Source organism: Dunckerocampus dactyliophorus, chromosome 3 (assembly GCF_027744805.1).
Source record: "Dunckerocampus dactyliophorus isolate RoL2022-P2 chromosome 3, RoL_Ddac_1.1, whole genome shotgun sequence".
In the NCBI taxonomy this organism is placed as follows: Eukaryota; Metazoa; Chordata; class Actinopteri; order Syngnathiformes; family Syngnathidae; genus Dunckerocampus; species Dunckerocampus dactyliophorus.
Window position 1 is genome coordinate 12,337,361 of NC_072821.1, and position 10,815 is coordinate 12,348,175.

The following is a 10,815-nucleotide window of genomic DNA, read 5'->3' on the forward strand; positions in this document are numbered from 1 at the left end:
GTGAATAGGAATGGTTATGTAACAAATTCATCATTTATTTTACATGCGAAATCTCTCAAATGCCATAAGTGCAAGACCTTCACAATTTGTATTTTTGTACATATAAAATAGGCTACGCATATAATTACATTTTTATTTCAGTACTATTAAAGACATTGACAACAAGCCAGTTCACCCAGTGGATGAACACATCATACGGCTCAGAAAAACATCTGCAAACACATGAAGAATTTCCCTACAGGCTTTGTCACCTTGTTTGAACTGATAAACTTTTTTAAGCACTTTGATGTATTTATATACCAGTAGATGATCAAGACCGAGTAATATGGTTTTCTTTCCTTTACATATAGCCTACAACAGCCATGAGAGCCTGTGTGAGTGAGTGTGAAGGACCAGTTCGATACCCGGTGATCCTGAAATAACTTTCCCACTTATGAAGGCGTGTGAAGTCTTTTCATAAACCTATAATGAAAAAATATTCAACATTAAACATTTCTGTCATAGTGAAAGCTGGTCATTTTAAAGCAATGCAAATCAGTGACACTTACATAAAAGATTGAATGCGTCACATGGTACTATTCAGCAAGTTAAATAGAACACATGCTTTGTTTAAGTCATAGCAGCAGTCCTGGTATCATTTTTGTATTGGTTGTCACAATGTCCACAAATCCAATTATTCACTTCAGAACTGCAATGCCAACTATAGTGGTAGAGAACAAAGGCAATGTATCTATAACACCATAACATATTCAGTGACAGTAAAAACTGATTTTATAGTGAAATGTTTTTGCCACTTTTTCGTGGAAGATGTATACCTCCTTATATATATATATTAAAAATTTGTTAAATAGATTTTTTTGTGACTGGGTGTACATGCTAAAGTTATGGTAGCCTAACGCTATTGATTTGTAAGCATTGTAAACAACAGCGGTTGAAGGCATAATCTGTGTCATGTGACAGTAAAAATGTTATTTTGTAAAGCAAACAGTACATTAGAACAATACGTATACATATATATATATATATATATATATATATATATATATATATATATATATATATATATATATATATATATATATATATATATATATATATACAGTCAGTTATTTTAGAGGCTACTTGTATCTTATTTTATCTATTGTATTTTTTTACCTTGAACAAGTAATATCTGCAGTGCCAGTGTTCTTTTTTCCAATGGCGTGCTGAAGTTTCATTAGGAAGGATGTAGAAATAATCACGGCTCACTAGTTTGCATACTGTACGCCCCCATGTGGTATATTGTGTGAATTACGTCTTAATTCACTCTGTTGAGAACCTTAGCTGGTAGTCCAGAATGCGCACAAATGGCGCTTATGTCGATATGTATGGCATGAAAGTAGATATTTATCTGTATTCTTTGCCAAATAAATTTGCACGGCGGTACTGCAAATCATGTGACCAACTTGTCTCGTTCGCCACGCCCACGCATGAATTCAAATCTGGCGCCTCGGTCCCAGCTCGGACACGCCCCTTCACCGCTGGGCCTTATGTGTGCGCATGCTCCTTCGCCCTTAACAGCCGCCATTTTGTGTGAGGCCCTCTATTCTAAAGCGGGAGAAAATTATCAGGCCAGCACACATCTTATTCAGACGTCCACGTAGAATTGAAGCGAGTACCCGCATTCGACAGGCCTCGAGCAGAATATAACGCTAAAATAAGCACTCTGCGGTAAGTTGAATCTGTACTTTGCCCGCAAACACGGAGACGTTTTTGTAGGAGCTGGCGTCGGCCTCTAGGTGTCACGGTGGGGCTTAACGTTACCGACTGGCGGGGGGTGTTTGTCTCCCTCTATCGTTATCCAATATTCACTAAATCTGTCTCTAAACTCTAACTCGCTGTCTCTGGCGTGTGTTTTAGTGCTTTTTGCGTGCTGTTTTGTTGGAACTGCCTAGCGATGGTCGTCTGAATGTGTCTTTCTGTTTTAACTTACTTTAGGCCTGACGTCCATCTTATCGTGCCCTTTGTTTCCTGTTTTCAATCGTCCTCGCGCCTCCCAGTCAACAAACAAATATAAGTTATTATTTGAGTTCGCAGCGTTTAAACACTTGTGTGGAATTAGACTGTTGTACCATAAGATGGCCAGTTTAACAGAAACGTTTATTTTAAAATCGAAAGAGCGACTTTGAAATAGTCCGATCGCGATATCTACATTCTGCGAACCCCAAGCACGCCACCAGTATCTTATCCACTCAGCTCGACTCGTGATGATGCTAAATGCCACATTTTGCCATGGTTCCATTCGCTGCTTTGATGCCATTTAACGTTCGGTTTGTTCGAAACGCGTGGTTTCGTCTCAACAAACTGTTCCCATATGTCATTGAACTAAGTTGCTGTTGCAATAGCCGCGCGGTAACTCCTGGCTTCATCAGGTGTGTCAACAGAGGTGATTTGAATAAACTCCCAAGGTTGCATAGACGGCGTTATTCGTCGTCAAAACGTTTATATTCAACTCCCACCATCTTCAACACATGGTTTTCTGCGTACAGGAACTTGACTAACTCGATAGTTCATGAAGCCTAACGTGTCTAAAGGAAAGTGCACAGAATCGTTTTTTGGTAAATGGCGATCACTTGGAGGTCTGTTGTCAAGATTTTTTTTTTAACGACGCTTTGCTCCATAGCAGAGTTTGAGTTGGTGGAGTTTGGAATTGAGTTTCCTTTCACTTCACTTTGTTTCATTACACAATGTATGTAGCGCATTGTGTCAAACAATAACATAATTACAATATCACTATACAAAGTTTTCATGGACAAATCTCCTGGTCTTCTCAAATTTTAGAGTGTTGACGGCCCGTTGCCATGGAGGGCGATGTTGTTTCCATGGAGACCACCCATGCAGCGGCCCTGGCTCCCGAAGGTGGTGTTCTTCCAGAGGCAGGAGATGCTGTGATCCAAGGGGTGGCGGGAGCATCACAAGCTGTGGAGGTTCCAGGCAACATGGAGATGATGGTGATGGATGCCCTGGATCCAACTTTGTTGCAAATGAAGACAGAGGTGCTGGAGGGAGGGGGCACAGTGACTGTAACTGGTGGAGACGAGGGTCAGATCATCACCCTTCAGGTCAGTTAAGGACATGGTTGGCATCGCTTTCTATCAAATGGTTCTGTTGAGTAACGTTTATTATTATGCATAGGTTGTAAATATGGAGGAGCAAGCTGGTGCTGCTTTAGGTCTTGGACAGCTACAGCTAGTGCAGGTTCCAGTCACAACAACTACAGTAGATGGCCTTCAGGCCACCTATGTGGATGGGTCAGCTAATAAGGATGCAGAGCCGGTTATCTGTCACACACTTCCCTTGCCTGAAGGTTTCCAGGTAAGGGTAAAGTAAAGCATCAAACTAAACATCTCTTCAATAAAAGTTTTTGTCATCTAATCAGAACTTGACTTGAAAGGTTTGCCTATGAAAAATGTCTGTTTTACTAGGTGGTGAAAGTGGGGGCTAATGGTGAAGTGGAGACTGTGGAGCAAGAGGAGCTCCAAGCTGTCCACAATGAGCTTCAAGGGACAAGGGAAGAAGAGGGAGAGGAAGGCGAAGTGGCAGCAGATCAAGAACCCACTGAGCCTCAAACAGGATGGCAGAAGGACCCAGACTACCAGCCGATCACGCCGGTCCGCAAAGGAAAGAAGGGAAAGAAAAGCCGTCTGCGTTATGCGGAGGGCGACCGAGACATGGATGTTTCTGTGTACGACTTTGAGGAAGAGCAGCAGGAGGGCCTGCTGTCAGAGGTGAATGCAGAAAAGGTTGTTGGAAACATGAAGCCCCCTAAGCCCACTAAGATCAAGAAAAAAGGTAAGCTGTGTTGTTTTGGGAAATAGGCACACAGACTTGATTGACTGTGGAGAGAGTTTGGTTGGTTTCTGATATGGTTCTTCTACTTGACCAGGTGTGAAGAAGACCTTCCAGTGTGAGCTATGTAGCTACACATGCCCACGGCGCTCTAACCTGGACAGGCATATGAAGAGCCACACAGATGAGAGACCACACAAATGTCACTTGTGTGGAAGGGCCTTTAGAACAGTCACACTGCTGAGAAACCACCTCAACACCCACACAGGTAGAACAGACACCTTTTCAACCTTCAGTACAACTTGATATTTTTGTGTACATAGTTTGATGTGAAGTGTCATTGTCCTACAAATGACTGGGGGGTCACAGTCGTTATGGTATTCTAATGCTGTTTATTTTTTTTATGTATTGTGTACTGTTTAAAATGAGACGGGGATGGTACATGGTCCAATTATGTTTATCAAATCCTTAGGCACCCGACCACACAAATGCACTGACTGTGACATGGCGTTTGTGACTAGCGGAGAGTTGGTGCGCCATCGTCGCTACAAGCACACACATGAGAAGCCCTTCAAGTGCTCCATGTGTGACTATTGCAGTGTGGAGGTTAGTGATCACATCAGGATTCTCTTTTGTTACCATCAAGACTGAATTGACAGCATATGCCCTCATGTATTGTGCCAATCCTAATTGTTTTGTGTGTGTTTATGTATTTGTTACTCCGTTCCTAGGTGAGCAAGTTGAAAAGGCACATCCGCTCTCACACTGGAGAGCGGCCCTTCCAGTGCAGTCTGTGCAGCTATGCTAGCAGGGACACTTACAAATTGAAAAGACACATGAGGACACACTCGGGTGAGATACTTTTTGGATACTTCCAGGGGTTGAAACATGGTTTAAGCAGTGATCCTCAACCTTTTTGATTCCATGGACCTGCTTGCGTTCCCACAAACCTATGGGGGAGGGGACATGGACAGTACAGTAATCTATTGCTATTTATTATTATGCATCATGTATAAAGCAAACAAAAGCATATCAAATTGGAAGCACAAAATTAATAATGCCTCGTCATCCATACAAGCCTGGGGTTTGTTTTCCAGATAAGATTATAACATCATTGTTTGGTGTGTGGTTGACAGGCCGTGTGTTTTTAGTGTCTTGTTTGGTAGTCGCCAAGCATCTAGTCTTGGATGGTAAGCCTAACATTGCCATCAATGCCTTTGTGGAAGGTTCTGGATAGTTCCTTTTTAACTTGAATCTAAAATGATGAAATGCAATGAACATTCATGAGCATGAAAGCGGTAGCCATATTTTAAGGAGCTGCTGTCATCAATTCAGTTTCTTTCTTGTCTCTCCATCATCCAGAGTAGTAATCCGTGGTTACCTTTTTTAGTTTCCTTTCGTAACTGCCGGTAGTGAATGTGGGGTCAGGGTAAAATAAATGTCTTTTATGTATATATTTTTTTTAATGGTCCGTATTACGCTTTTACATAAAATTTAATGTAGTTATTCATGAACCAATAAAAAAAAAATCATTGCCTCTGATAGTTGTCTGTTACTTGTACTTGGGTGGGGCAGAACCCAACCACAACCAAGTGGTTTGCGACCTCTGGTTCAAATCAGCATCCACTTACAAGACCCTTACACTTGCCTTCCGCAGGCGAGAAGCCATACGAGTGCTACATCTGCCATGCTCGTTTTACCCAGAGTGGCACCATGAAGATGCACATTCTGCAGAAACACACGGAGAATGTGGCAAAGTTCCATTGTCCACATTGTGACACGGTCATCGCACGCAAGAGTGACCTTGGTAAGAGATGCATTCCCTTTTTGCTCAGTTTTGCTTTTCATTACATGTGTGCAGCTTTCTCAAGCCAATCATGTTCTTCCTCTGCCCATCTCAGGTGTTCATTTGCGAAAGCAACATTCATTTATTGAGAAGGGAAAGAAATGTCGTTACTGTGACGCCGTGTTTCATGAGCGATATGCTCTTATCCAACACCAGAAGACTCACAAGAATGAGAAACGTTTTAAATGCGACCAGTGTGACTACTGTTGCAAGCAGGTAAGCAACGAAAAGAATGTTGACTGGTCCTCAGTTTACTTCTATCTTCACACTTGCCTGTTCTCCTGACAGGAACGCCACATGATCATGCACAAACGTACACACACTGGGGAGAAACCCTTTGCCTGCAGTCAGTGTGAGAAAACTTTCAGACAGAAGCAGCTTTTGGACATGCACTTCAAACGTTACCACGACCCCAACTTTGTGCCCACTGCCTTTGTCTGCAACAAGTGTAGCAAGACGTTCACCCGCAGGGTAGGCCATAGCCAACACAGATTTGTGACTGCTTCACAATACTCTGTGCAGTGTGTCACCATGCTATTATGTGTACCACACAGAATACTATGCTGCGCCACAGTGAGAACTGCATGGGTGAAGTTCCTGGAGACCAAAATGGAACTCCTCCTAAGAAGGGTCGCCGTGGTAGGAAGAGGAAGATGCAGGACAGGCATGATGATGACGACGACACGGGTATGCGCCCCCTTTTTATTTATGTATTTATTTATTTTTACTAGTGTTTGCTTGCTGGTGGTGGTAGTAGCAGAAAGGTCAGTTCAATTGTAAATTGATTTCATTTCACTGTCGAATAGAACCTGAACTTGATGAGGAGCTTGAAGATGAGGATGATTTGTTAACTGAGATCGAAGTGGAACAGGCTCCACCAGTGGTTCCGATCGCAGCTCCTGAGGATCCACCAGTCAAGAGGAAGCGTGGGCGCCCCCCAAAGAACAAGCCAGATAGTGAGTGTCACAATGCACTTTACACAGTCCAGTGTTTGTTTGGTCCTATAAACCTTCCGTACATGTACCTTAGCTCTTTACATTACCTTTTTAAAATGCATAATACATGCAGGATTTTTTTTTCCTGGAAAGAATTAAGATGAACTTGTGCTTATGTCTAATGTGCACATTGTGCTGGTGGTCTATCTGGAGAACTGACCTAAGACTCTCTTGACAGTGGCTGCTATCATCCGCGTTGAGGACGAGGCCACTGGAGAGGTAGATGACATCATCGTGAAAAAGGAGGTCGGTGCTGAACAAGAAGATATGGAAGAGGGCGCCACACATGAAGTGGTTGTCGGTGAAGGCGATTCCACTATTCAGATGGAAGAGATGTCCCAGGAACAGGAGATGCAGCTGTCAGAGGCTCCACCAAATGGAGACCTCACCCCTGAGATGATCCTCAGCATGATGGACCGGTGATGGATGCAAGGGATGACCTTGTAAACACAAACAGACCCCGTTCACATCCACATCTAATTCTTGGCATTTAGGATTACAAACACTTGCATCCTACATAGACAAACATCACTGTTGTAATTTAAGGCAGGCTTGCTTTTTAATCATGCATTGACATGGATGAGTGACAAAGACTTTTAATACGGATTTATTTACCAAAAATTCATTTCAAAATTTGTTTTGGGCTGGCTGTAATTTCATCACAGTATCTTGAGCCTTCTCATTGTTGTCCTTGGTGTTTAGTACATTAGTAGGAACATCATTATTAATAAACCTATTCTGGCAACATTATCAAAAATCATGCTTTCCTAAATCCCAGACTTGTGCATGTAACTATTCAGAGGATCTAGGTGCATCTTCATCTCTGTCACCCATGCCCAGTTTTTATCGCCTTGTGTATTTTTTACTTGTTACATTATTCTTGGTAAGGATCACGTGTGTCATCAGGCGAACATTGTAAGGAGATCAATCACCGATGTCATGGATCTTTCTGCACTTTTTCAATCCATGTTCAATGTCCCCACTGAAGAGCCTTGTTTATCTTTCGGTTTAGAAAACTGCCCCCCAAAAGCCATCTTTTAATTGGCTTTTCAGTTTGACTCCTTAAACCCGGTGTTAGCCTCTGATGGCAAAAACAACAGGAGACTATAAAATATGTAATCACTGTCCAGAGACCAGAAGATAATGTTATTGTTAATTGCAGCAAAAAAGATTTGAAATATTTTTATTGTATTTTTATTTTTTGGTTTCTTTGCTGTGGTTAGTTAAAAAAAAAAAAAAAACTATTTTAACACCTATTCTAGTTTATCAAAGCTTCTAGTCTGCTTACTTTATATCTCCTCTTGCTACTGTAACACCCCTAGACAATGTCTATGTACAAAACATTGTCATTTTATGTGCAAAGAATGTCTTTCTTCTTTTTCGTTTTTTTTTTTTTTCTTTTGCTCCCTTGTGTAGCCATTCCACTTTGGGTTCATGGTTTCTTTTTGTACTGATTGCAATACCTTCTGGGCAGTGTGATGTTTTAAATGACTGGCAGTTGACTACAGATGTAAGATGGTACAACCAATAAAAAGTAGACATGGACTCATGTTTTAGCTTTCTGCAGTCTCACAGTAGTCTTGATTTAAGTTTGGAGGTGAGTGCATACTTGGTACAATGGAAAAAGCAACGCTTACATGATTGACATTGGTTGAGTACTAACAAACACTTGTGTATTTTGTTTGCAAATATATTTTATTAAATGGAGGACTTAATACTAAAACTCATTTATATTGCACCTGACTAGAGCCATTTATTTTTGTGTTGCACATAAGGACCACCAAGTTAAATGCATTTGAGTGTGGAGGGCTACTTAATGTGTGGCTGGAGTTGTAATCCCATGTTTTATATTTGTTCCAGGTTTGTTAAAATTGAAAACGAGTAAAATGCTGTCTCAATGGCCCATAATTCATCGAAGACGCCACGGATATTGTGATGGAGAAACGCGCATACTTTCAAGCATGTGTCTGTCACATGAATTCTTGTGTGAAAAGACGTTAATGATTATCACTTGTTTTTTTTACTTTCCTGTTTTTTAAATAACCATCACGTTCTCTATCCGACGCCCCTCGTTGTAAGGAAACGTATATTTAATACAAATACAGTTTTAATGCAAGAATGTAGTTTGTTCCGTTCAGCAAGAAAGCAGCCTCATGATTTCATTCTTAAAGCCGCCCGCCCACCCACCCACTTACGTGGGCCAACATGACCCTGGAGCTATTGCACCTCGAACGAAATCCACGCGTTTTAACGATAGCATAGTTGTGTGAGACATCGGCGGTGCCTCTCATTCATTCCACAACCACGGGGAAAAAAACACTATGTTAGCTTTTTTCCTTGGTTTCAGCGTGGAGTCGTCAGCTAAAGGAAGAAAACACAATGACAAGACAGGGACATCCTTGTTGCCACAGCAACTAGCGGATTCTCTTTTTCCGGGAGGAGGAGTTGTATTTCAAAATAACAGCCAATTTGCTTGCCCCGTATTGTAAATTCACAGGCCACTAAAGATTCCTGTGCTGCACAAAGATCAGCTTTGATTGATACTGTCACCAATGGATTAACAGAACTATATACAGTATGGTTGTAGTTTACAGTGGTAAAGAACTGCGCTGCATCATACTGAGAGGTATCCCGATATTTTGGTTACATTATTAACAAATATGGTATAATACAAATATTGTCAAGGCTATGCCAAAACTTAAATCGCTTGTATTTCGAGTTCTTTTGCTAAATTTTCATAATTTTGTAAAAAATTATAGAGTACAGTGGATTCCCCACTGATTTGTGTTTCAGCATTCACAGCCTTGCAAAGTTGTGAAGTTTTTAATTTTTTTAGCATGCATGCGTTTTCTGTCCGGAAAATAGGTCGTTTTTTTGGGGTTTTTTTCAGAAAACCAATCTCATTCACCCTAAGTCTGTAATAGTTATAAATACATGATAACAAAGCATAAACTATGCAGCATAAAAATACAGTATACATATATGTAACTATGTGATATACTGTAAGTAAGTTTTGGAATGTAACCAATATTTTTGGGAAAATATGTTCTTTAAAGTCACAAGACTTTTTGAACCGCTGTTGTATATGACGTCTTCAATTTTACGAGCCTTCAACTCAACAAGCAAGTTGATCAATCACAGAATTAACTGTTTTGGCTTTTTGCATTTTTTGGCAACACTAATTCAAAAGGTTGCCTACATGGCAGCCTCTCAGCTATTATGTCACTTGCAGTAGAGTGCCCTCATTGTATTGTCTTGTATTGTATTGTATTGTATTGTACTTTATTTATCCCACAGCAGGGAATTCACTTGGTACAGCAGCAAGCAAGATAGGCAAGTAAAGAATACATAGTGACTACATGCCGGTCAATTTAATGGCCCAATGAAAACCTGGGCATTGTCACCACTTTCCAAAAAAAAACAACAAAAAAAAAAACACAGGACGGCCAGGACAGTACATGAAAACAAGACTTGTCCTGGGAAAACAGGATGTTTGGTCACCATAGTCAATGCATGATTGTAAATTGTTACTGGAATTACAACAGGCAAGTGTGGATTATGTTGACGTGGCATTGGAGGAACGCTTGCATCATCTCAGATTGCTAGCCTGGAGGACCCAGCGGCCTGTGTAGCAGCAAAGTCACGTACCACTGCTAGCTGCTTTAGAAGGAGCTGGAGGTGGCACCACAGGAGATGGAAGCGCAATAGTAGCCGTAGCCTGACAACCAGGCTAAAGGCTTGACCGTGAATCTGATTCCATCTGTGCATCTTTCATTATCAGTCATCAGTAGTATTTATGCATTTTATAATCTAAAATGCATTTGTGAGGCGTGTTATAGGCCTTAGAGCAGGGGTGGCCAAACTACGGCCCGGGGGCCACATCCAGCCCACCAAGCATTTGAATCCGGCCCGCCACACATTTAATTACAATTTATAACATACAAGCTGGCAACATGACTTGCAAGTAGTCAGAACCAGTCAATCTGAAACAACCTTTTGATATTGTAAGTAGCTTTTCACATGCAGCGATAGACAACTACCTCACCCATGGTGCCAAACAAACACAAGTCAACAACTGTGTGACGCACAACTTAACCTACCCACTGCGCTGTCTGGGAAGACATTCACATACTCTGTAATAGTCAA

The 10,815-nt window shown here is 41.3% G+C and overlaps 1 protein-coding gene across 2 annotated transcripts; it reads left to right on the forward strand.

Annotated features, from left to right (window-relative positions):
• The first annotated feature begins 1,561 nt into the window (after positions 1-1,561).
• ctcf (CCCTC-binding factor (zinc finger protein)) lies at positions 1,562-8,231 on the forward strand. Of its 2 annotated transcripts, none has more exons than XM_054771898.1 (13): positions 1,562-1,710; positions 2,821-3,101; positions 3,175-3,354; positions 3,465-3,831; positions 3,926-4,096; positions 4,301-4,434; positions 4,560-4,680; positions 5,486-5,635; positions 5,730-5,890; positions 5,963-6,145; positions 6,229-6,361; positions 6,481-6,630; positions 6,848-8,231. In XM_054771898.1, exons 2-13 carry the CDS (start codon positions 2,841-2,843, stop codon positions 7,090-7,092), a joined length of 2,256 nt encoding a protein of 751 aa, XP_054627873.1. In that variant the 5' UTR covers positions 1,562-1,710; positions 2,821-2,840; the 3' UTR covers positions 7,093-8,231. The 2 variants fall into 2 exon arrangements, with proteins under 2 accessions (XP_054627873.1, XP_054627874.1); XM_054771899.1 differs by lacking the exon at positions 1,562-1,710 and adding an exon at positions 1,780-2,728.
• Positions 8,232-10,815: the final 2,584 nt, after the last annotated feature.

Excerpts from the sequence above, each read along its gene's own strand:
- ctcf (XM_054771898.1), top strand. The coding sequence starts at position 2,841 with ATGGAGGGCGATGTTGTTTCCATGGAGACCACCCATGCAGCGGCCCTG. Across the intron at positions 4,097-4,300 it reads CCACCTCAACACCCACACAG|GCACCCGACCACACAAATGC; the intron begins GTAGAACAGACA and ends TCAAATCCTTAG. Across the intron at positions 5,636-5,729 it reads CGCACGCAAGAGTGACCTTG|GTGTTCATTTGCGAAAGCAA; the intron begins GTAAGAGATGCA and ends TGCCCATCTCAG.